This window comes from Suillus discolor, assembly GCF_016758755.1.
Source record: "Suillus discolor strain FC423 chromosome Unknown F5147scaffold_52, whole genome shotgun sequence".
NCBI classification, from domain to species: domain Eukaryota; kingdom Fungi; phylum Basidiomycota; class Agaricomycetes; order Boletales; family Suillaceae; genus Suillus; species Suillus discolor.
This window is the reverse complement of record NW_024541299.1, coordinates 114,012-136,825: the sequence shown is the minus strand read 5'-3', so window position 1 is coordinate 136,825 and position 22,814 is coordinate 114,012. Positions and strand designations below refer to the sequence as shown.

At 47.3% G+C, this 22,814-nt stretch overlaps 9 protein-coding genes across 9 annotated transcripts; 4 read left to right on the top strand and 5 right to left on the bottom strand.

The window, feature by feature from the left end:
- Nucleotides 1-72: 72 nt before the first annotated feature.
- F5147DRAFT_709638 (uncharacterized protein) lies at nucleotides 73-1,132 on the bottom strand. The gene is made up of 3 exons (XM_041438215.1): nucleotides 732-1,132; nucleotides 397-684; nucleotides 73-344 (listed from the first exon to the last, which is right to left on the bottom strand). Exons 1-3 carry the CDS (start codon nucleotides 1,015-1,017, stop codon nucleotides 298-300), a joined length of 621 nt encoding a protein of 206 aa, XP_041289708.1. The 5' UTR covers nucleotides 1,018-1,132; the 3' UTR covers nucleotides 73-297.
- An 865-nt stretch (nucleotides 1,133-1,997) lies between these two features.
- On the bottom strand, nucleotides 1,998-5,308 carry F5147DRAFT_709631 (uncharacterized protein). The gene is made up of 17 exons (XM_041438214.1): nucleotides 5,140-5,308; nucleotides 5,020-5,089; nucleotides 4,894-4,971; nucleotides 4,783-4,847; nucleotides 4,649-4,728; nucleotides 4,240-4,598; nucleotides 4,115-4,193; nucleotides 4,000-4,066; nucleotides 3,891-3,946; nucleotides 3,693-3,836; nucleotides 3,328-3,634; nucleotides 3,153-3,275; nucleotides 3,017-3,102; nucleotides 2,802-2,971; nucleotides 2,573-2,755; nucleotides 2,447-2,520; nucleotides 1,998-2,387 (listed from the first exon to the last, which is right to left on the bottom strand). The coding sequence occupies exons 1-17, from the start codon at nucleotides 5,245-5,247 to the stop codon at nucleotides 2,211-2,213; spliced, it is 2,226 nt and encodes a 741-aa protein (XP_041289707.1). The 5' UTR covers nucleotides 5,248-5,308; the 3' UTR covers nucleotides 1,998-2,210.
- Nucleotides 5,309-6,666: 1,358 nt separating this feature from the next.
- On the bottom strand, nucleotides 6,667-8,356 carry F5147DRAFT_709620 (NADP-dependent oxidoreductase domain-containing protein). Its single transcript, XM_041438213.1, has 9 exons — nucleotides 8,256-8,356; nucleotides 8,078-8,186; nucleotides 7,875-8,005; nucleotides 7,710-7,813; nucleotides 7,578-7,659; nucleotides 7,433-7,527; nucleotides 7,254-7,379; nucleotides 7,143-7,195; nucleotides 6,667-7,092 (listed from the first exon to the last, which is right to left on the bottom strand). The coding sequence occupies exons 1-9, from the start codon at nucleotides 8,292-8,294 to the stop codon at nucleotides 6,917-6,919; spliced, it is 915 nt and encodes a 304-aa protein (XP_041289706.1). The 5' UTR covers nucleotides 8,295-8,356; the 3' UTR covers nucleotides 6,667-6,916.
- Nucleotides 8,357-8,389: 33 nt separating this feature from the next.
- Nucleotides 8,390-10,111, top strand: F5147DRAFT_318092 (uncharacterized protein). The gene is made up of 3 exons (XM_041429202.1): nucleotides 8,390-8,727; nucleotides 8,783-8,946; nucleotides 9,011-10,111. The coding sequence occupies exons 1-3, from the start codon at nucleotides 8,476-8,478 to the stop codon at nucleotides 9,885-9,887; spliced, it is 1,293 nt and encodes a 430-aa protein (XP_041289705.1). The 5' UTR covers nucleotides 8,390-8,475; the 3' UTR covers nucleotides 9,888-10,111.
- On the bottom strand, nucleotides 9,989-10,692 carry F5147DRAFT_318089 (uncharacterized protein). The gene is made up of 2 exons (XM_041429201.1): nucleotides 10,351-10,692; nucleotides 9,989-10,295 (listed from the first exon to the last, which is right to left on the bottom strand). Exons 1-2 carry the CDS (start codon nucleotides 10,604-10,606, stop codon nucleotides 10,009-10,011), a joined length of 543 nt encoding a protein of 180 aa, XP_041289704.1. The 5' UTR covers nucleotides 10,607-10,692; the 3' UTR covers nucleotides 9,989-10,008.
- Nucleotides 10,693-11,005: 313 nt separating this feature from the next.
- Nucleotides 11,006-14,299, top strand: F5147DRAFT_709611 (ribonucleotide reductase). Its single transcript, XM_041438212.1, has 11 exons — nucleotides 11,006-11,090; nucleotides 11,212-11,240; nucleotides 11,288-11,349; nucleotides 11,396-11,453; nucleotides 11,502-11,643; nucleotides 11,697-11,817; nucleotides 11,869-12,210; nucleotides 12,264-12,500; nucleotides 12,550-12,773; nucleotides 12,823-13,447; nucleotides 13,497-14,299. Exons 1-11 carry the CDS (start codon nucleotides 11,069-11,071, stop codon nucleotides 14,173-14,175), a joined length of 2,541 nt encoding a protein of 846 aa, XP_041289703.1. The 5' UTR covers nucleotides 11,006-11,068; the 3' UTR covers nucleotides 14,176-14,299.
- F5147DRAFT_709609 (uncharacterized protein) lies at nucleotides 14,300-15,646 on the bottom strand. The gene is made up of 7 exons (XM_041438211.1): nucleotides 15,355-15,646; nucleotides 15,204-15,301; nucleotides 15,002-15,153; nucleotides 14,887-14,953; nucleotides 14,819-14,834; nucleotides 14,617-14,770; nucleotides 14,300-14,567 (listed from the first exon to the last, which is right to left on the bottom strand). The coding sequence occupies exons 1-7, from the start codon at nucleotides 15,517-15,519 to the stop codon at nucleotides 14,506-14,508; spliced, it is 714 nt and encodes a 237-aa protein (XP_041289702.1). The 5' UTR covers nucleotides 15,520-15,646; the 3' UTR covers nucleotides 14,300-14,505.
- Nucleotides 15,647-15,670: 24 nt separating this feature from the next.
- On the top strand, nucleotides 15,671-19,181 carry F5147DRAFT_709601 (transport protein Avl9-domain-containing protein). Its single transcript, XM_041438210.1, has 16 exons — nucleotides 15,671-16,225; nucleotides 16,276-16,374; nucleotides 16,428-16,498; nucleotides 16,555-16,671; nucleotides 16,723-16,764; nucleotides 16,817-16,908; nucleotides 16,970-16,979; nucleotides 17,025-17,094; nucleotides 17,142-17,211; nucleotides 17,259-17,401; nucleotides 17,451-17,576; nucleotides 17,629-17,774; nucleotides 17,825-17,858; nucleotides 17,906-17,999; nucleotides 18,051-18,174; nucleotides 18,228-19,181. Exons 1-16 carry the CDS (start codon nucleotides 15,710-15,712, stop codon nucleotides 18,877-18,879), a joined length of 2,406 nt encoding a protein of 801 aa, XP_041289701.1. The 5' UTR covers nucleotides 15,671-15,709; the 3' UTR covers nucleotides 18,880-19,181.
- Nucleotides 19,182-20,572: 1,391 nt separating this feature from the next.
- F5147DRAFT_709596 (kinase-like domain-containing protein) lies at nucleotides 20,573-22,363 on the top strand. Its single transcript, XM_041438209.1, has 5 exons — nucleotides 20,573-21,112; nucleotides 21,165-21,441; nucleotides 21,498-21,622; nucleotides 21,679-22,080; nucleotides 22,136-22,363. The coding sequence occupies exons 1-5, from the start codon at nucleotides 20,675-20,677 to the stop codon at nucleotides 22,202-22,204; spliced, it is 1,311 nt and encodes a 436-aa protein (XP_041289700.1). The 5' UTR covers nucleotides 20,573-20,674; the 3' UTR covers nucleotides 22,205-22,363.
- The last annotated feature ends 451 nt before the right edge of the window (nucleotides 22,364-22,814 follow it).

The following is a 22,814-nucleotide window of genomic DNA, read 5'->3' as shown; positions in this document are numbered from 1 at the left end:
CAAACTGGATGGATGACTAAGAACTGTACATCAGTGGTACGTGATTGCCAAGCAAAATTACGTTCCGCTCAACATCCTCAACGTTTTAACGCTTCTAGTGCAGGACCATCAATTTGCTCGTGATCACTGGCAGTCCTTCGTGCAACTCGGACGGGCAGTTCACAATCTGGCATTCAACGTTAAACACCCGCAACTACCAATCATAGCTCAAAGTCACAGTGCTAAGTTCCAGAGCACGATAAGGAGAAATATATACCAGCCCGACTCCCTCCATAAAATGGTCACCAACTCTCGTTCCTAGTGACCAGCTGCATGACATGTTTTGGTATGCGTGCAGGTGCCATCTATGACGCCATTAGCGAAAACCTTAGGGAAACTGGCAATCACGAGTCTTACCTATAATGAGACGCAGGGGCGAAGTTTCTGAGAGACCCTCTCCTGCGGTAAGCAGAGCATCAAGCTTTTCGTGTTCTTCTACCTTCCTTCCACAAGTACCTTGCCATGTCACCACCGTCCGATATCGTGAGGGGAGATAACCATTACGAAAAACGTGGTTGGTGAGGTGGGCTATCATTTCGAGCTTTGCCTCCTGGGCATGGCAAAATTTAACGCGCTGCGTCACGGCGGGCGTCACATTCTTGTGGGTGTAAACATAACTGAACCACAAATAAGGTGGACAATCGGCTTCCCGGGGTAAGGGCCAACATTCGCGTCAAAAACTAATTACTCACCGATGACCAGCCTAAGAGCAGACTGGGGGCATTTGCCTGCACCTTCTGTCAGCAGCTCTTCCAGGGCATCACTTGGGTTGAGACGCTGCCCGCTGTGGTTCTCCCAATATGACAGCGACCGATGCTGGGCCTCGACGAATCCCTGACGGAATAAATGCTCGAGCACATCTTCCAAGTCAATTAACTTCTCGTTCTGAAACTCAAGTTCCACCAACTGAGTGGTCGCTGGCTTGTTGCAGCGCGATGCTTGGTGATAAGTTATCCATAGCTCGTTGTGGGTCATCATGAGCAAGCAGATAGAGAGGAAAAGTGAGAGTTGGGCAAATGGCTAAGGCTCGAGATACGAGCCACCTGCTTTTATATGGTTTTCTTTAGGCGTACTAAAGATTTTTAGTAAAAACTCTTCTGCCGCAAAAACATTCCTTCCGCAAAGCACCGACCATGAGTCTGCTATTTTACATCAGCAAAAGACCCATAATTTTCGCTTGTCAAAAAGAAGTTTGATGTTGGCCTATGGGCCATGGCGACGCGTTACTCACGTGCGGTCATGCTTGCCGTCAATACGTACGCCGTTAACTTCCCTTTCATATTTTTCGCGCAGAATCACACTAGAACGCAGCGTACTAGTAGCGTCGGTGTGCAGCCTTAATTAAGTTCTAGTACGCTTCAAATTAATGCTTTATGGGGGATAGTGTACTACCTTGTTCAGATAGAGCTCGGTATCATGGACTTGTTTGAGAGTCGTTGGTAGTACTGGCTCCTTGATGAAAATCTGGCTGTTTTCTCTTCCTTTGGCTTTCAACTGTTTGACAAATCGCCTTTGTCTAAGTCTTCGGCTTGGCTTGGTGCGTGTATGTTTCTAGCTTCATTTTCACTATGAGTACTGATCAAGTATCAACGGTCAGCAGATTCTAAAAGGACAAAACGTGCGAGTGATCTTCGGGCACCATGTGTGACAGTGCCACAAAGTTGCATCTTTGACAACGCTAGGGCTGGCTTAGTAGCCTTAGCCTTTAGGAAGGAGCGACTGTCTCCCTTTTGTTCGGTCTACTACATAGGGGAGACCAGGGTTTTACCGGACCTGTGACATCCAGTACGTTTATGCACCAGGTATGTTCACGCAATTTTCTTTGATAATAACCTTGTGATGACAGTGATGTCGACTGGATCCTATCTCTGTGTATGTTTTAGATCTTTCCGCGATGGTATCGAAGGCACGGATGTTTTGCTATCGGGTATATCTTTGTCCACTTCATATTCTCGCCTTATTTTCATCATGATCATGCACATGTATATACCCTGGGTAACACACTGTACCATCACCGAACTCAATAAACTTGTCTAGCAACAGGAACACTCAACCGGCTGGTTCATGTGCTGCACTCCCGAGTAGTCCGTAAGCGACGCATTGCTTCCTAAGGTAACGCGATGTAGCCAGCTAAGGTGGAGGATCGCCTACATTTCAAACGAGGGAAATCATTACTTCCCAAGTCTCCACATGCCATCCTTGACATTGACCAACCCTTCTCTTCGAGCAGCTTCCATGAAACTGCCAAGTTGTTCTACAGTGCGATCGTAGCCAGGTGCAAACTTGAGCATCGATTGTATTCGATCCAGCGGCAGCGAACCCAAGTTTGTAAGCATGCCCTCGATGAACTTTGTACCATTTTGCAGTAAGATCCACTGTGAGAAGTGTAAACGACAACAAAGCGTACCTTCCAGTACATTTTCATTTGTTCGGCCTGCTGCTGCTGCACGCTCATTACCGGTGGTAACTCCCCCGTTTCTGCTGTTGATTACAATAAGCAGCAAGGATATACTACGTTGAAAGATGAACGAACCAGGTTTAGGTGCTTGTGGTCTACTTCTTGATGTAGGACCCTCGGAAACACTAAGAAGCCGGAAAACACCCTCTGAGTCTTCTTTCAGAACATGCATGTCTGCCCAAGTAGCAAGGGCTTTGACAGCTGCATTTCGGTTGACGGAGCCGGATCGGAGGACCAGTTCATCTATCGTCCATACATCTATTGCAGGGTCAGTAGCGTCATGCGGCTTTGGATGTTCACTTACCCTTCTCAGAGAAGAGTTCGATGAATGCCGCTTCCAGAGGAGGTACGTCAGCCTCCAATGTCCTGTCTTCGAGTTCGAGTTGAAGATGAACGCGGCCAAGATGCGGTAACCAACGGAGGACCTTATCAGGTTTGAATACAGAGAACTCTTTGGCATATTGCTCTTGTAGGCTATACCGGTTCAGAAATAGCAGTAGTTACAGGAAAAGGACATACATCTGAAATTGCCCGGGCATGACCATGTCACTGGACTCAAGTGCGGGCCAGAAATGTCGAGATATAATCGTAGGGTGCATGGAACTCTGTGCTTGAAATAGTAGCACCGTACCTTGTCATGTATATAACAACTTACCGCTTTCTGTGATTGCACATGTTGGTCTATGCGACGTGAATCTGTCATATCTCGCAGCATGACTTCACAAACCTGCAACGCAGCTTCGCCAAATCTAATTTTTAAAATCTCGACATTACGACGCTGCATGGACCTTCTTAAGCATATTTACCATAGTCGGGAACTTGGGACTGACCTCACGGTCGAAATTTCCATCCTTCACCGCCAACAGGCGCTGGGCTAATAGTACTTGCAGTTCCTTGACGAACAGATCCTTCGTATCATATATGCTGACTATGGTACTGATAACGTCACTGGACTTGCTCGCGCGAAAATCCGGCCCAGCATCAATGGGTTCAGGATTCCACTCAGGATCAGAGTAGTTCTCCATCTCGGGTTGTTGAAGGGGCTGAATGGGATCGTTATCGTCGACAAGCGAGTCCCCACTCTCGCCGTCTCCAACCAAGCTTGCTACTATGCATCGTATGGTGTCAGGCCGATCTCTGACCAAACATGCAGATGTTATCGGTTATTCCCCAGTCCAACTTCGCGTGTACGCACCGGAGATACCTTCTTGTGGGATCAGCCACTTTAAAGAGGAGGACTCCAGGAGGATCGATGATTCTGAGACACTTGATCGTCGAGACATAATGCGTCAGAATATCTTTCGTATCTGCGCCCGGGTGAAGGAGTCGTTTATTGTTACTGAAAATTACAATCAGTTATTACTGCAGTTGACAATGATGGACGACGACGTACGCTTGCCGTAGTGCCTGTACGAGGTCCGCACGTTGGTCGACACGTGCCAAGCACTCCTGCATATAAAATAGAATATTAAGAATATATTGACCACAACATTCATACCAACCTTTAGGTCCTGGAGGGCGCCCGCAGAATCCGGGAAATCGACAATAATGTCAAAGATTTCCTTCGTCCTGCAAATGAAAATTTCGCAACTTAAGGCTGAAAATAAATAATCTTACCTTAGGTTGCAAAGCGTCTTATGCATGTGGAAATCAAACCTTGACCCTACGCCTTGCATCATTGTTTTAGCCTCGTCCGCTAAGATTTGTGAGTCAGAAGCTGGGATAACCGAATTATAAATCACCATTGGTTGCTCCTCTTGCAAACGGATACAGCATCCATGGCACAATCTTGTCGACCATCCAGGCCCGAAGGGTCGCAAGTACAGGTTCTGACCACTTTCCCGCACACGTTTCTTCCACATACGATTCGATGAATTCGTATCCTATACTTGCGATAAGGGTTTCGTAGCGGTCGATGAGGCTAAGAGTATCAAAGGCTTGCCACAGGACGCGGTCTTGAGGGTCCTGCGACTGGGATATAGTACGCTGCAGCGTGGCTGAAACAACAGCCTTAATTCCCCGAGCAAAAGATGGAGGAAGAACCGAAAAAACGTGAGTTTGGAACGCAAGAGTATAGGCGGATATCATTGTTGGTCCCAGACTAAGTTACATCAAATACATGTTAGCCTTGGTAAGGTGCATGGTACGTACTCTGCAGTTGGTTTCCACGCGCTGTACCACTCGACCAAACGATATACAAGTGAGCGTATTGCTTCTGGGTCGGAGTTACTCTGCAATGAAGCATTGAGCGACACGACAAATTGCAGGGGTGCAGAAACTTTGACCTCGTAAAGCGTCATATATGCCTCAACTTCTCGCGTGATCAAGTGTTGACTCTTCCGCATGTCCTCTTCATCCGTTAGAAAAAATGCGACATCATAATTTAGCAGTCTTACCAAGGAAAACCTCCATCATGACAGGCAACCTCCTGCACTCGCCGACAACGCCAAATGCCGCTCTGACTTTATTCAGGTCTGAACGAGATTCAGTAATAATACAGTGGAGTGCTCAAAATTACTGACCATATTGCTTGTGTGGCGTAGGGTCGCTCAAATCCCGCGGTTTAAGAAACTCTATTGCCAGAGTCCATGCCTGAACACGAAGTTAAAGCATATTTATACATATTACTTGTAATGACATACCTCGCTAAAAGTCATTAAACCAGATATTCCTGGCTCGTTGCGATTAAGGCGGTTGAAGGACTCTTGCCATTTGGCAGCAACTTGAGCTCGTACAGCAGCCGATGCCATCGCAGTTAAGTAGTGCTATGGCTTGTCCGAATGTCTAATGCAGTCTTCGGTTGGATTATGGGCGTAGTTATTTTGACGCGGTCCTGCCGCACCTGCCGCGGTCGTGACACGGCTGTGACGCGACGTGACGCGCATGTGACGCGGCACTAACGAGCGACGCAGCGTTCCTATGTGTTCTACATTCGACTTATCAAGTTGGATGAGCTCTGTTGTTATTTTATTTGCCATAGGGACATGTACAACTAAGTACATAAGCCAATGACTATTTTATTTTCCTCCCTCTCTGGACCTTTCGAGCCTGTGGAGCACATCGACGTTTAACGGGCGGACGTTCTTCAGCCGGCAGAGAAGGAACTACAGCTTCGGATAACTCGTCTGCAGACTCAAAGATGTAGCATCAGAGTTATCACTGAATAAGGGCCGTACTGTCAATCACAAAGTTAGATATCTAGTATCGAAACGGAGCAGGTAATGTCTTCCTCACTTCGAGTTCACTCTCGCTATAATCTCCTCCAGAAACTCATTCATCAGGAATGCCGAGATACACATTCCATCGTCGGTGATGTTGGCCAGCATCCAAACCCCACTGCTGCTTGCCTGCAGGTCATGCTTCTTCGGAATCCTTGAACATCCTTACTTCTAGTGCGGTCAGACACTCGAGGTCGACGTCAGCCACGAAGCTGGATACCTTATCATGAGATCAGCCCAAGCCATCTTCAACAGCATGCTGTCGTTCCATTCTTCGTTTCGAGCTTTGATCCGTTTTTCGAAATCGCTGGCTTTTCGATGAGCAACGAGAGTGAAAGCATGCACCAAAGGCATACCACCAAGCCATTTTTCGACTTGACCGGAAGCACTAGGAACATTCTCCGAGAACCAACGTGCATACTCATGAGATGAGATGTCGCCACAAAACGGCATTCTGTATGCACCCACACCATCTGGCTTCTTCTTTGATCGCAAGATGTAGTCTATCACGGGGTATGCCTCCGCACTATATTGGTTCAAGTCCGGACTGTCAAGGAGCTTTTGAAGCGAAGTCGTCCAATCATTTTGATACTTCCGCTGACATAAAGTTTTGAATCCAGTCTTCTTCGTGAGGCGTATCCCAAGAGTGGATCCACTCTAGTCACTGCTTCGAATTGAGAATACAAAACATATCCTGGATGGTTCTTCTGGAATTCTGCAAAGTCATCAACGAAGTTCCGAGTGGACTTGCCCCGGAGTACTTGCAGCTCGGCCAGTCCTGGTTGAGAAGCACTGTGGAGGTCGTTGTAACAGATTCACGGGTACCAGTAAGGCTGTTACGACCAGCAATTAATGCCGCAGGGTCAGCAGCACGATTTTCAAAGACAATTTATTCAAATCTTGTCCGCTCGTCACGAGATAGATGCAAGATGTGAGTTTTTTTTGGATGGTGGTGAATGCCCTTGTGAATGCAGTAAACGCCTCCTTTGAATGAATACAACACTGATGTGACGCCGCAGTCGATATGCTTAAGCTGACTACCAACTACATCATGTAGTAGTGCAGAGTGAAAGGACGCGGATACGAAAATAGTCAGCAACATCGGGTTGACGAGTGTGGTAAAAGACAGGAACAAGAAATACTGGAGGCGTATTATATTCGCCTATCAATAACTCCAAACCCCTACCTCCCCCGCACAACTTCATAACATGAAAAACGTTACAAAGCCAAATACAATCGCAATAGTTAGCCACATGACCAACGACGAAGACTTTTCAAATCTGTGTTGCATTGCCAGCCTCGCAACAACCAGCTGGGAGGGAGGGCCTTTAGCACCGGCGTCATCGATGGCAGCAATTTCTTCAGCAGTGAGTGGGGCTTCATGATCTGAATTAGATCAACGTCACATTTCATGGTTCAAAACATACGAAGATCTTCAACAGCGAGGTACTCTTGAAGGCGTTCCTTGCTCCGGGTCGTGCTTCGGTGATGGAAGTGAAGTGAGACACGAAAATTACATAGAAAGTAAATGTACATACGTGACGATTGTTACACCTTTACTTCTGACCCAGGAGAAAATCACTTGGTTCGGAGTTGCGCCTATGCGTTTAGCAGCGGCGTTAACGACCGCATCCACTGGTCCTCCAGGATTCTGCGTAATAGAACTGGCCATGCAGATTTGGAGCGGTGAATTATTCGGAGCAGTTTGAGGACTTACTTCAAACTTCCATAAGCTTCCACTATGATGTTCTGTTTTGAGCAGTATTCAAGCAAAGCTTTGTGTGACACATAGTTGTATGGGTGGAATCGGATCTGCTCGATAAAGTCCATTGGCTGTACTGGGAATAAGTAGACGGATGTACTTGGTTAACGGCAGGTTTCGTGACCGCAGTCTTGAGAAGTTTCTGGAGGTCCTCTACGGTAAAGTTGCTGACGCCAATGCTCCTGAAAACTATGAAAACCAGGGAGACACGTTCGAGTCGGAACGGACACACCTTGTTAATCCATCCTTCTTCATCTTTTCAAACTCTTGCCACACAGACTCAGAAAAGACCCCCGGGAAGTGCACCAGATACAAATCAACATAAGAGATACCAATCTCAACGAGCATATCATTGAGTTGTCCGGTTTGTTGAGGTGAGCAATATGTAATTGCTGACCTTGTTCAGACTTTGGTGAATAGCTTGCTGTGATTTCCCAGGACCACTGTATTTGGTGGTGATATACAGGCTCGAGCGAGGAAGACCGCTCTCCTTGATAGCCAGGCCCACGTAGGTTTCTGTCTGATAAACTTTATACGAGAACAAATTTTGGGACATGAGGTTCTTTTCATCGTTGCGATTGGAACTTAGAAGTAACATACACTGTGCGGTGTCGATATGAGAAAATCCATTCTCGATAGCCTGGCCCACGTAGTCTGTGACATCCTTGAATTTCATGGTGGACCCTGTGCCGAAGGCTATTGTGGGGAACTAGGACGTAGCACAGAACATATCAAGTCTTGGCATGGTAATGAAAACTTTCATGAAATATTACGATACCTCATTTCCATCGTTAAGGGTGACAGTACCAAATGGCATAGCTGGGAGTAGATAGTGAGGGAAGTGTGATGGTCATGAGAGCATGATAGAAGTTCGAAGACATCCCAGCATCCGATTCCGATTCCGAATCTTATGATTACAGCTGTTTTCAAATTTGTCTTGAAATGCTCTGAGCACGGGGAAATTAGGACCTTTTGTTAGACTTTATCTTCCGGACCGCATGACAATGGAGGGCCCCGTTACGCCATTCGTCCCGTTCTCTCCAGAGCTAGACATAGTGACGGAAGACCAACATACGCATTCACCAGTGCGAAAGCGAGCGCGTCATACTGGCAACATCAGCAACACAGCATCCGAGTCTGGACAATCTCCTGTCATGGTTTTGGAGGAATCGAAGGCTCCCATGAGGGACGATACATACTACATGGCTGATGGGAGCTGCATTCTTCGTGTGCAGAACACGTTATTCAAAGTATGATCTGAAGTGAGGTTCATGCCCACGAACTGAATGATTTGTGCTGTATTAGGTCCATCGCACAATCTTGTCCAAGGATCAGTCATCCTTCGGGCCTATGTTTACACTCCCACAAGGTGAATTCGGGGAAGAAGGGATGTTAGATGATCATCCCATCGTTCTGCAGGGAGATACTACGGAGGAGTTCAGACATTTCCTCTGGGCACTCTATGCCCTGTGAGTGTCATTTAAGTGTCTGCAAGTTCCATCTTTCTCATACTCGAGTCTTGGCTCATAACAGACCCTCAGAACTAATGATAGTCCAGTCTCCAAAAGCCGATCTCAGCCGACTAATAGACATCGCGAAGGTGTCCAGCAAGTACTCTTTCAAGTCGACAGAAACATGGGCATTGGACGCAATCCAAGAGTACCTTGAACGGAACACATCCCCCTTCTTCAACGACAACCCTCTAATTCGCATGTTCCCTACTTTAAACACTCGCTCTTCGGCTCTTTTGGAAAGTGAAGGTCAAATTGCTCGCTTGATCAGACTTGCTCAGATGTGTTCGCACTCACGTCTGATGGACACGATGATTCAACTTCTTCAAAAGCTAATGTCTGGTTCTTTGCATTATTCATATCTGGCCATGACCCTCGCGGATGAGTTTAACCTTAGGGACCTGCGAGGCGCGGCGTATCTCGAAGTCATGCAAACGTCGGTCTTTGTTTGCCCTGGAGTGGCTAATGATCACACATACGTGGAGGGTGACATTCAGGAAACGAGTGAGGGGCCGCAGCGGCTGGTGGTCAGCCCGGTGCAGCAGCTGAGACTTCTGTCGGGATACCACCGCCTTTCTAAGGCATGGGACAGATTGCGTGCTGTCCCTCCGCAGTTCGAACACTCGCCGTCCTGCGGTGCGACGTGGCACCAACATGGATGCACTCAGAGCTGGACAGATTTTTGGAAGGAGAAGACAAGGTCAGAAGGCGTGCTATCTCTCGGCTGCGCAAATGTCCTCGGGAGATTGGGCATCATTATCAAGGAGTTTGACAAGTGGGGATCTGCAACATATATGCACCACGATTGCAAGTCTGCGGCAAGACGGTCTATCCACGAGAAGGTGAAGCAAATGCAGCAAGCGTTGCCGGATTATTTTACAGAAGGTGGTGAATATTAATGTCCATCCGACTCGATAGAATACATTCCATACGTACTACTGCTAGATATTGTACTTGTACAAATTTTTGTTGTTGAGTAAGCAGGTTCGTCAATAGAGTAGAAACGGCCACCACATAAGTTCAGGTTTGCCCTAGTCGCCCTTTCCCGGCAGCGGTCCTCATACTGCTGGAAGTGGAAGTCGCATGAGTAGTGTTGCGCCTATTCCAAGGACCATCTTGTATGTGGCTTGCTTCGTTTCCTATCGAGGTGCCCATCATGTTCTGTATCAAGTTCTCCACGTTGTCAGCTGAAGGTAGTTGTTCCTTTCCAATCTGAGAACCGTTTATGACTGCTTGCTGAAATGTTTCATCCTCCTCTAGCTGCTGAACACGCTGCCGGAAGCCACGTAATATTTCCTCAAACAGCACTAGCTGGGACGATCAGCAAAGGAACTAGCGAAACGAGGATGAAGTTTAACACACGCTTCTGTTCTTGCGGATCGCTAGGATAAATGATCAAGGGATCTTTCAAGTTATGGACTTCATCATGTTTCGGTTCATCAAGTCGAAGGTTGGCGATCCACTTTCGCTCGAAAACATCCTGATTCAATCCCGAGTCAGATAGAGACGTGTCATCGGGCCCGTATGCGGTTCCCACAGAACTTGCAGGAGAAGGAGGACGAATTACAGGAGAAGCATATGCAGGGTCGCCAGCATGAATCTGTTGAGTGTGTGGCATCACAAACCCTGGGCGGTATGAATGAGTCAGAACAAAGTCGGACCCTAATAACTCGGATACTCGCACAAGCAAGCCAAAATAACACGGTACGCGATTTTCGTTGATTAGCGTGTCTAACTAGTGTGACATTTTAAGTAAATGTGCCAGAAACTCTTTATCTTCAGTCTCGTTTCACACTTTGATCTATGCACGCACGTACATGCCAGCCTGAACGTTTTGAATGCCACAGTAGAAGAAGAGCTCATATTTACATTGAATTGAATTTACATTCGTTCAATTCTTGTTTGCTGGATGCGCGCTATATATGCGTGACGGATTCTATCCTATCTGGGTTGTTTGGCTGAGTAATGCACACGCCACTTAAATTCTTCGCGACGCGTCTTTCCTCTCCTTCATCTCGCCCACTAGTTTTTTCTGCTATTTTCCTCCTGCTTGATTTCAATCTTTGAGGAGCAACTTACCATGGCTTTCGTGTTCAAAAGAGGTCAGTTGTCCCTGAGTTTGGTGTACGGCAGCTGATCTGTGTGTTCCTCTGCACAGATGGGTAAGCAAACGCACGCCGAGAACATTCGTTTTAACACCATCTAACGCGTTATTCACGTGTAGTCGCAAAGAGGACGTTAAATTTGACAAGGTATATCCCCACTAAGCTGTATAGTGCGTCGCTCACTCCTTGGGTAGATCACAGCAAGGATAAACAAGCTTTGTTATGGCCTTGACCTTAACTATGTCGAGCCGATCGAGTTAGTTGGCAGCTTTGTCACTCTCGTGTATCTAATTGCTCTGCAGGGTTGCCAAAAAAGTCATCACAGGTGTATACCAAGGCGTCACAACCGTTGAACTCGATGTGGGTGTCTATGATGTTTTGCCTTGTTCACTTATTGACCTGAGATAGAACCTTGCCGCTGAGACGGCAGCCTATCTTACTACGAAGCACCCTGACTACGCTGTACTCGCTGCGCGTATTGCAATATCAAATCTCCATAAGGAAACCAAGAAGAACTTCTCCACTGTGGTGAAGGACCTCTACGAATACAGTGTGTTTCCACATCTTTAGTGTTCGATTTGTATTTGACTTTTCATCGTCAAGTTAATCCTAAGAATGGAAAATCTGCTAGTTTGATAGCCGATGATGTATATGAGGTTGTGCAAAAGAATGCTGCTCGTCTTGATTCTGCAATCATCTATGACCGTGACTTCAGTTACAACTAGTGAGCACGATCATCAAGATGTACGATGATATTGTACTGATCCTTTTTCAGCTTCGGCTTCAAGACTCTGGAGCGGTCGTATCTTCTGAGGATCAATGGTCGTGTTGCCGAACGTCCCCAACATATGATCATGCGTGTTGCTGTGGGTATTCACAAGAGCGATATTGAAAGCGTGATCGAGACGTACAACCTTATGTCTGAACGATTCTTCACGCATGCGTCACCAACTCTGTTCAATGCTGGCACTCCTCATCCCCAACTCAGCTCATGCTTCTTGGTGTGCATGAAAGATGACTCCATAGAGGGTATCTACGATACCCTCAAGACTTGTGCCATGATCAGTAAGACCGCAGGTGGAATCGGCTTGAGTATTCATTGTATTCGTGCTACTGGGTGCGTTAAATTAATTCATGGCATTGCTCAATTAGTAACATTTTACCTTATAGCTCGTACATTGCTGGAACAAACGGCTACTCGAACGGCATTGTTCCTATGCTTCGTGCATATGATGCCACGGCACGCTATGTCGATCAAGGCGGCAACAAGCGACCGGGAGCTTTCGCGATTTACCTTGAACCATGGCACCCTGACATTTTCGATTTCCTCGATCTGAGGAAGAACCATGGTAAAGAAGAGTCGCGCGCCCGTGACTTGTTCTACGCACTGTGGATTTGTGATCTGTTGTATGTGTTCGGCCGTAATCTCGTAGCCACCCTAACTTTTCCTTATCAGCATGAAACGCGTCGAATCCAATGAAAATTGGTCGCTGTTCTGCCCAAACGAAGCGCCTGGTCTTCACGAGGTTCATGGCGAGGAATTTGAGGCTCTATATGAGAAGTACGAGATAGAGGGACGCGCACAGAAGGTCATTCCAGCTCAAAAGCTGTGGTATGCTATCCTTGAAGCTCAGATTGAGACTGGTGGTCCTTTCATGGTCTACAAAGATTCCGCCAACCGTGCGTCGAATGACTTCGTGGCACTTTCCTTGCTCACAATCATCCGTAGGCAAATCGAACCAAAAGAACTTGGGTACCATCAAGTCGTCCAACTTGTGTACTGAAATCATAGAGTACTCGTCGCCGGAGGAAACCGCCGTCTGTAACCTTGCCTCTCTTGCTCTCCCTACTTTCATCTCGAATGGCAAGTACGATTTCCAAAAGCTTCATGATGTCGCGAAGGTCGTCACCCGCAACCTTAACCGCATCATCGATGTAAATTACTACCCCGTTCCGGAGGCTCGCACTTCCAACATGCGCCATCGTCCCATTGGTCTTGGTGTCCAGGGTCTCGCAGATGCTTTCATGATTCTCCGTCTACCATTTGACTCACCGGAGGCAAGGCAACTCAATCTTCAGATCTTTGAGACCATCTATCATGCTGGACTCGAGGCCAGTTGTGAGGAAGCTGAAAGGGATGGACCATACGAGACTTTCAGGGGTAGTCCCGCCGATCTCGGTCAACTGCAGTATGATCTCTGGGGTGTCACTCCCACTGACCTTTGGGATTGGACCAGTCTCAAGGAAAGAATCGCACAAACTGGATTGCGGAACTCATTGTTGGTTGCACCCATGCCAACTGCATCAACTAGTCAAATTCTTGGTTTCAATGAATGTTTCGAGCCCTATACCAGGTACGTTTGACCTCCTTGTCACGTTGTGCAAGCTGACGCGTTTGATCAGTAATATCTACACTCGTCGTGTCCTTGCTGGTGAATTCCAGGTTGTGTGTCCCTGGTTGCTCAGGGACCTTGTCGACCGTGGGCTCTGGAATGACGACATGAAGAACATGATCATTGCTCATAATGGCTCCGTTGCCAACATCCCCAGCATACCAAATGATATTAAAGCCATTTACAAAACCGTTTGGGAGATCTCACAGAAGAAGGTCATCGACCTCGCTGCTGACCGTGGAGCATTCATTTGTCAGAGTCAGAGTTTGAACATTCACTTGCAGTCGCCTACTGTAGGCCAACTGACTAGTATGCACTTCTATGGTTGGAAGAAGGGCCTCAAGACTGGCATGTACTACTTACGTACTCGTCCGGCGGCGCAAGCCGTTCAGTTCACTATCGACCAGAGCGTGCTCAAAGCAGCCAAGGTGCAACAGGGCGAATCCGGCAAGCCTGCCACTGGAATTCCTACCCCTTCCGCCTCTCCATCTCCTCTTCGCCGAGTCCCTCCACCATCTAATTCGAATGACAACGGTGTTGCACCGAGTTCGTCGGGCCCCAGTGAAGCTACTGATGTTGACCCCGAGTACGCCGCTGCCCTTGAGCGTCAAAGGGAGCGTGAGCTCGAAGAGGCAAAAATGCTGTGCTCGCTGGAGAACAAAGAAGCCTGCCTTATGTGCTCTGGTTAACGGAAGTGGTATGTTGTTGGCGTGGTCGGTATTTATTTGCATCGTCGGAAGTTATTCAATCATGCATTCCTTGTCCTTTGTTACTCACATCTGTTCTCATTTCTCGGCACGATTGTATACCAGCTGTTGTAATTGTAATGAAATAGATGGATTCCGGTCCGTCCCCGATCTGACAATAAGGATATACGCGTACACTAGTGACAGAAACTATAAACATATACAAGGAAAACGATAATGTAAATAACAGGGTAGCGTCCTATGCATATGTTGGATAACACAACACCAACCTCCAAAACGGTAACAATACATACACTGACGATGAGGCCACAATTATAGTCGATTGACAGTCAGGATCGCAATGCGTCCATCTTGTGCAATGGCATGATTGATTCCTGAATAGCAAGTCAAGAATGACCACGCAGTGGAAAGGAAGCTGCTGACCTCTGTATCCTGGTTCAAGGAGGCCACTCCGCCACTCCACATCAGCCTGCCACCACCTGCCATTCCAATGGCTGACAGATGCGGCGGCTTCGACGAGAAAATCACGACCGATGTTATACCCGTTCGGGATTATCATATGGTTTTTAGTAGAGTCCTGCCAGAAATGAATATGGTTCCCAATTTCTACTCGCGTTCTACTCACCATTTCCTTGGAGACACTGGGAATGGAGTATTAGTAGTCACAGCTGAAAACGAGGAGTTGGCGCTTACGCCAAAAACCATGCTCCTGTATCAATTTCTGAGCCATTCTGCTTCCAAGCGCGGAAGTGGTTTCCTCCTAAACACTGAATCACGAAAGATTCACGAAACGTGGAGGAAGACGAACCTGCTATACTTTCCCAGCATGTTCCCCACTTAGGGAAGTAGTATTGCCTTGCTAGAATATGCTCGGATTTCTTGCTATCGCCGTCACCGAGGTCTGCCTTGTGGACATGACCATAATGAAGTCCTAAACACTCCTCGGAAAACCCGATGGACCTTGCAAGGCGCATCAATGGGGCTCGAGCATGAAGTTACAGGTGGCCCACTTGTAATACAGACGGAAGCCAGCATCCGTCAAAATAAAGGGATCGGACCGGTTAGATATGATGACATTTAGCGGTTCCCCGTATCTGGGAGTCGTGAACTGCAAGCAAACTTGAACGTGACTGGGATCGTATAAGTTCACGATGTACTTACGTCTAGAAACCGTCCACCATTAAGACGTGGATCGGTCCAACCAATCTCAGCTTTAGGAAGTTCTAATGTAGTCCCAAATATGTATTGTAGGGTATCCATGAAACGGGTGGGGAGTGCCAGCGCAGAGGTGGCCAAAGCCAGAAGAATGACGCTGGACTTGACCATAACGAGAAATCTTCAGTCTTGAGAAAGACTTGTTCAAGGTGGTCCTGGTAAGCGCAGCAGAGATTCATGTTCTCAGACTGGTGTCGATGCGAGCTAGTGCGGTGAGCATGGCAACCACGTGAGTGCTATGCCAGCTGTGATTGGCGCTTCTGAGTTTCCTTCGCCAATCACGTCGTCAATATTCGACATCATGTCCAGCACTGAGAGGACTAATTTTGAAGAACATATCACCAATGGTTCTATCGTAAATGGTCACAGTGAATTCGATGACGACGATGCCGATGCCGATACTGCTTCTCAGCGCTCAATTTCTCTTTCCTCTCCTCCACATTCGCCAGGACACGACCGCAATGCTGCTCTACGCCCTCAGGATTTTTTTGCTAGACGTGGATCACAGGATGACTCTTTAGATATTGATTTCAACTCAGAAATGGACGATGTAAGCGACTCTTTCAGCGAGAAGAACGCTCGGCGTGCTAGTTCGAATACATCTGCGGCTCCTTCTGCAGCTCTGTTTGACGAACCGAAATTCAACACCCCACATGCTATGACTTATCCGCCAACCCTTTCATCTGCGACGGACACAGATTCATTCACTTCTGCAGCTTCTTCGTATTCGAAGAAAGCACGGCCGGAGTCTATGTTGCTACAACCTCCGGAAGGCCCATTAGTCCTAGGCATTGCACTCATAGACTTCAATCATCTGGTATGATTATTAAACTTACCTGCATTACTTTCGAAGCTCATGTAACTTAGGTTGGTCCGAAGATCGAATTCTGCCATGGCGACATTTTCGAAGATGAAGAGATCGTCAAGATACTTCCCTTCCTGGCCCTTCCAGACGGTGCACATATGGTAAGCACAACGAAGCGTGTGCAAAACTTGCTCTCATAAACACCCTCATGCAGTCTCTAGAAGATTATTCTTACTTTCATCTTGTTCCAAATGCTTCAATACCTACCACCATCTTTGGCATCTCGTGCGGATTATTCTAAATCGTTATATGCGTGTCGGGCCCTAACTTTTGGTCTACAGATGCAATCGCCAAATACCAGCCTCTGTATTACTTGTTAAAGATGTAGATGTAACTCGGTCAATTGTTCAAAAGGCTGTCGTGGTCCTGGCATCAAAGCCAGTCTTTGGCCCCATTCGGTTGGTCTGCAATGCCGCGCACATACCCTTTGACTATATATGACTTGTTAGGGATCGCTTGGGTGTCGTTACACGTGCACTATTCGAGCAACGGTGAGCTTGAAAGTCGCCTCGATAAGCCAAAGTCTGACGTTGCTTTCATAAGTGACTTCTCGGATACCAGCATTCTGGTAGATTTCGGCGCGTCGCTGGAAATTTCCCTTCGCACACAGCTGACCGAAAGCGGATTATATATTGGTGTGTCAGGAGAGCTCGTCAAGACGATTGAGGCACATCTGATCTCTTTGTATTTATGCAGGCACAAGCATGTGAGTTGCGTAGTACTAACCATCCTGAGAAGCTGACGTGCGTAGCCGGGAGTTTGTCCACACCTTCCGCCACCGCACGCTTATTCTATTAAAAGCCCTCATGTGTCAGAAGAAGGTTTGTTATAAACATTGAAAACGCGGTCCGTATTGAATATGCTCTAGATTATGTTCTTTGGTCACCCAGTAGAACGATTATGCACTTATCAGTACTCGCTCATATCATTGATCCCTGGTAATGATTTATATTTATATTTTCTTGATCCTCGAATTCATATTCAGGCTTATTACAAACGCTGGAGGATTCCGGATCCCCGCCTCTCGCAGCACGTGCACCCACACTTTCATGCCCACAATCGTTACAAACTTCAGATCGCAAAAGTATGATGGCATACATGGGTCTACCGCTAGATATTTTCGGCAAGGTATGCTCTGCGCTGCATAATAATGTGCAAAGCTGACCATGCGGTTCAGGATGCATTCTTCCAACCGTACTTGCCCTTGCAACAGTTGGACCTTTTAAAGGATTCACAAGGCTGGCTATGCGGGAGTACGAACACAATCGTGACTCAGCAGAAGGAGGTTGAGTTGTTTATTAATGTTGGTCTTCAGATGCCATCGAAGCAACTTGATGCTCACCTTTGCTTTCCAGACGGAAACAGCCACACTAGAGTTTCGAAATCCTAGGCTGGAGCGGCTAATGGGCCTGACAGCTGCCGACCGAAAATGGATGGATGAGATCGTTCGAGACGTCAATGATGCTTGGGACGATGTAGATCCAATGAAGCCTACCATGCAGTGTGTCACCTTGTGGAATTGCCCGGTTCTGGTTCTCATATGTTTGACAGCTTCAAAGGCAGTGATGACTACTTGCGAGCCAAGGTTGCGTTAGATTATGTGTCAGATGCAATTTGACTTATATTCTGCAGTTCGAAGAGTACGTTTCCGCTGCACTCGCATCTGTTCGATATAGAGAATTCCTTGCAAAAGGGAAAGTGAACAATGTGATCATTACTGGAACAGGTAAGTCTCGAGCGTGTACAACAATGATCAACATTCACAACATTCGTGCAGGAGGGGATGATAACTCGATCGACGACTTCAACCCACTTTGGGTCGCCGAGTTCACCAAGACGAATGCATATGATGTGTGGCAAAGGTCTACAGACCCTATGCTCTTCGACATTGTCGAGCCACGGTTGGACAACTTGTTCCAACGATTTTCTAAAACACTTAGTTTTACCCCGACAGTCACCCGTGCAACGAGAAGCCCTCTGTCGTTGGAGACATTGGAATACGATTGTCCGAAGGACTCCAAGAACTGAAACTAGAGCAACAACTAGCTCCGACACGAGACGCCATTTCACGCACCATCACCGCTAGCTCAACGAATTTCTTCAAAGCAGTCGAAGGCGTCCGTGAGCGGTGGCAGCAGCAGCGCACCACCAGCTCTGCTTCGTTCAGCTCCGATGTTGCGAGCAGCATGTCCGAGACCCCAGTGGAAATTTCAAAACTGGAAGCGGAACTGTCTTCGTCCCCCGTTTCTGAGGGGAGCAAGCCTACTTCTGATATCAGCAGACAGACGTCGAGAGATTCCGTGTTAGGTACGCTTACGCGGCCCGTAAGTGTTGCCCAAGCCGCCTCAGAAGCAAAGGCAGCGTTGGGAAACTGGGGTGCAGGTCTGCAGTCTTTCTGGTCCGGCCGCGCTTCACGGTTTTCCATGTCTCGCTCGAGCATTGCGAGTGTAGCATCTACAGATTCGTTATCTAACTCGGGCACAGTACAACTTCCAACATCACCGATATCGCCGCGCCCGAGCGTGGGTACTGTGGAGGAGGAATCGGAACATGATTTGGATCATAAGGAATATGAGTCGCAAGAGCCAGGTGGGATTGCTCTTTGAACTGGTTTTGGACCTCATCACACATAGACCTATGTACTTCATTGCATCGTCATTGCATCGCAGTTACAGTTCGCGCAATGTTTGTAATTAACATGAAGCAAAGATGCAATCAAGCATCCTAACTCGACTGTCACGGCGGTGAAGATAGTAGACCTCCCGAGCTCTTTCCCGACTAGAGGGTACCATTGTCCTTTATAGTTGGTATTTCTACTTTGGTGGCTGTTTTACCCGCTTAACATACCTCCATCTTCACGTGAATGTATATAAAAGTATCATGTCACATTTATATAAAACTTGTCTCCAATTCTGCACTTTGCATGATCGATCGAGCTCGCTGTTGCCCACAGCGAGTGGCTTGGCTGCCGCCACCGGATGGATCATTCATTTTGCTCCGGATCACGAACGTGAGATCAGGTCCACAGATGCGATGATGAGGCCAGATCTTTACTATGTGTACTTGGAGTACATGGATATATAATATTATGACTGCACGGATAGTTGCCTTCCGCCAGTTACTCACACGGATCTTTACCGTATCCGTGTACAACCGTGTAAGTAGTCAAAACTGTCGTCCGCTTGACTGTGCATGCCAAAACAGTTTCAGTTTCTCGGACAGTATTTATATACATTATGGGGACTCTTGCAAGAGGATACTATCAGCAGTATCAGTAGGCATTAGCCTGCGTTAGTGCGACGGTGTACATATGGGCGGCAAACTGCCAGAGTTAGAGCGACCCAATTGCATTGATTCCCATGAATCAAATCTAACTAATGTCAAAGTCCACCAAATTAGTTGCATGACGATCGATCAGACGAAGCAAGCACCTTCGACGTGAAACCTTATAGGACGTGCACCAAAGGCGTTTGGATACAGAGCAACCAACCGATCCAGACAAAGGCCCCAAGGGTCGTACAGAGTTCAAACAGCACAATAACGGGGTTGACGACGCAGCCCAAAACTATATTTCCATCGCACGTCGTCATGACTGGGCGTAAAAATATACCTGAACAATGAATGATGATGCTAAACAAGAGATATGTCAGGCCTACTAGTAATAGTCACGTAAGGTGGTATCACATACGTTAGGTCGTTGTGATGGGTGCTCAGCAACGTTGTGACATATGCTACGCGGTATCCAGATGATGGTCTCCATGAAGAATACAACTGTTCGGAAGTTTTATCATCAGCATCTAAGTAGGGTACATACCTGCAGAAATAGTGCTCTTTATCCTGGAGATAAGCAATGACTCAGTGCCGACTTGCGCGTCTGCCTCACCTGAAGAAAAAGTCGAGGGAGAAGCTGGTGGCAAAAAATGCTTGTTCCATAGATCCGCTGGACTGCACAGTATGCAGTTCTATGCTTGGTTATGGATTGATATCAGCGCATGCCATTCGAGGAAACTCACGATATAACTTTAAATCAATGATTTACTTTATATCGTGAGTTTCTTCGAATGGCGTGTGCTGAATCATGATGAAACTCAGGCGTGTCTCGTACGCAAACTGCCAACCGTGTGACCATAACGTTAAAAAGGCCCTTTCAACCAAGGTACTGTAATTATTCAATGGTCCCCAGCCAAGACGCGTCGAACGTCAAAGCCAAAGGTTTGCAATTGTAAGTCAACGATAGATGACAATGCGAATGATTGATATGTAGCTTATGTAATCTACTTGAGTTTCTAATTCCAATGTGGTCGACTCGGAGTTTTTGAACGTTCTGAACATTGAAGCAACTGCTTGAGCCCAGCCTTGCAAGAGTTGCGGAAGCTGGCCTTGTCGATCAAGAGTTGATACATGACTACACCAATCCGCAAGAAGCGCAACTTCAAGGCTTTGCAGCTTGATGTGCCCGCGAAACCAAAGGAACCAGAGCCAGTCCCCACAAGGGTTGCTCCCGCAACTACAGCGGCGAAGGGCAAGAAACGACCTCCGCCTATGACACTCAACGCCCCGAAACTGGGAGTATCTAATGCCGTTCAGGATCCAGACGGAAATCTTGCGAACGCAGCAGGCGCGCCTACTTGTACCATTCCCTCAGCTTCTGCGAATACGCGGAGAAATACATACCACACTACCCTTTCGAACACGCTAGCAAACCTTGATATGAATGCCGAGACGCGTTACGATCTTCGTAATGAGGATCTGAAAGACCTTCAGGAGCTTGGCCAAGGCAACGGCGGGAGCGTCAAAAAGGTAGAACATACACCCACTAACACCATCATGGCCAAGAAGGCAAGTATATTAATGTGTCAGATCTCTATGTCTTTTCAACTGTTACTTCTAGATTGTTCTCATTGATGCGAAGCCTTCCGTGCGGAAGCAGATTCTCCGCGAACTTCACATTATGCATGATTGTCATTCGCCATACATCATCTCATTCTATGGCGCATTTCTTTCTGATCCAAATATCTGCATTTGCATGGAGTTCATGGACAAGGGTTCGCTTGATGGAATTTACAAGAAAATCGGTGCTATCGACATCGAGGTCGTCTCCAAAGTTGCGCTGGCCGTGCTCGAAGGCTTGACCTATCTGTATGACGTACACCGAATTATTCATCGCGGTGAGCTTAAACACGGACAGCCTTGGTTTTTTCATCGAGGCTGACAGTCGCGTCAGATATCAAACCGTCGAATATCTTGTGCAACTCGCAAGGTCAAATCAAGATATGCGACTTTGGTGTTTCCGGTGAACTCATAAATTCCATCGCCGATACCTTCGTAGGAACCTCAACCTATATGAGTGTGCGTCTGTATTTCTTGCGTCTTCTTTACCAAATCTATAAGGCTATCCCAAACAGCCCGAGCGGATACAAGGTGCACAGTACACCGTCAAGTCCGATGTGTGGTCTTTGGGTATTTCTCTCATAGAACTTGCCCTAGGGCGGTTCCCCTTTGCCGATTCAGATCCGGATGACTCAGACCTTTCCGACTTTGAAGGTACTTTGTCGCCTGGTTCCATCGGACTTCCACCGAAGAAAGAGAAAGACAAGACGTCAAAAAAGGACAAGCGGAAGAGTAGGGGTGTCAGCCTACAGGGAGGTGGAATGATGATGAGCATATTGGAACTGCTCCAGCATATCGTTAATGAACCTGCCCCACGACTGACACCAGAAGGGCGTTTCCCTCAGGAAGCAGAAGATTTCGTCGATAGCTGTCTGCTCAAGGACCCTGATGCGCGGAACACGCCAAAGGATCTTTTGGTACTCCCTTCTTATTTGTGGCATCCGTCGTGTCCTTCTGACTGTGACACCCCAGAAACATTCTTGGATAGACAGTGCCAGAGCATCAAGGTTCGATCTTGAGGTTTGGGCGAACACATTTTGAGTCCATTGTGCGGTTCCCCTTGTATATCTCACATACCCCCTTATCCGCCCTCCCACGTCATATTAATTCATCCCTGCTGCCATTGCTCTGATTGCACATTTCATCCTCGCGCGCGGTCTGTATTATAGAAAACCATGGAATAATATTCCTTCAGACAACTCGATGATTGGAAGCATGCATCATCTATTTTGCGCCAAGTACGTGCTCGGAGGCGATGTTTCATCGTTCACATTTCCAGACTGAGAAGACCCCTCATCTGCGCTGTGCGATGCTTTTCTCACACCGCTATGTAATACCCGTGCTTCCTATGCCAGTGATGACTTGTCAGTCATAACAGCACCAATATTCCACTGTCTGGTTCCCATTTTCTGTGCACGATCGGCGGGTTTCGAAGTGCCCTGAACATTGCTTGCCACATCCTGACCAAGTACCACTGCACCAGACAGTGTCGCCCGTCAGTGAGCCGGGAGTGGCTCGTGCGCTCAGAGAACTGACGGCTGTTAATGCTAGGAGACTGATCGTAAAGAGATTCATCTAGGTCATTCGGCGTCGTAAGCTGGTTCTACAGGTTGGTGACTAATAACCCTTACCGTCAAAAAACCACCTATAG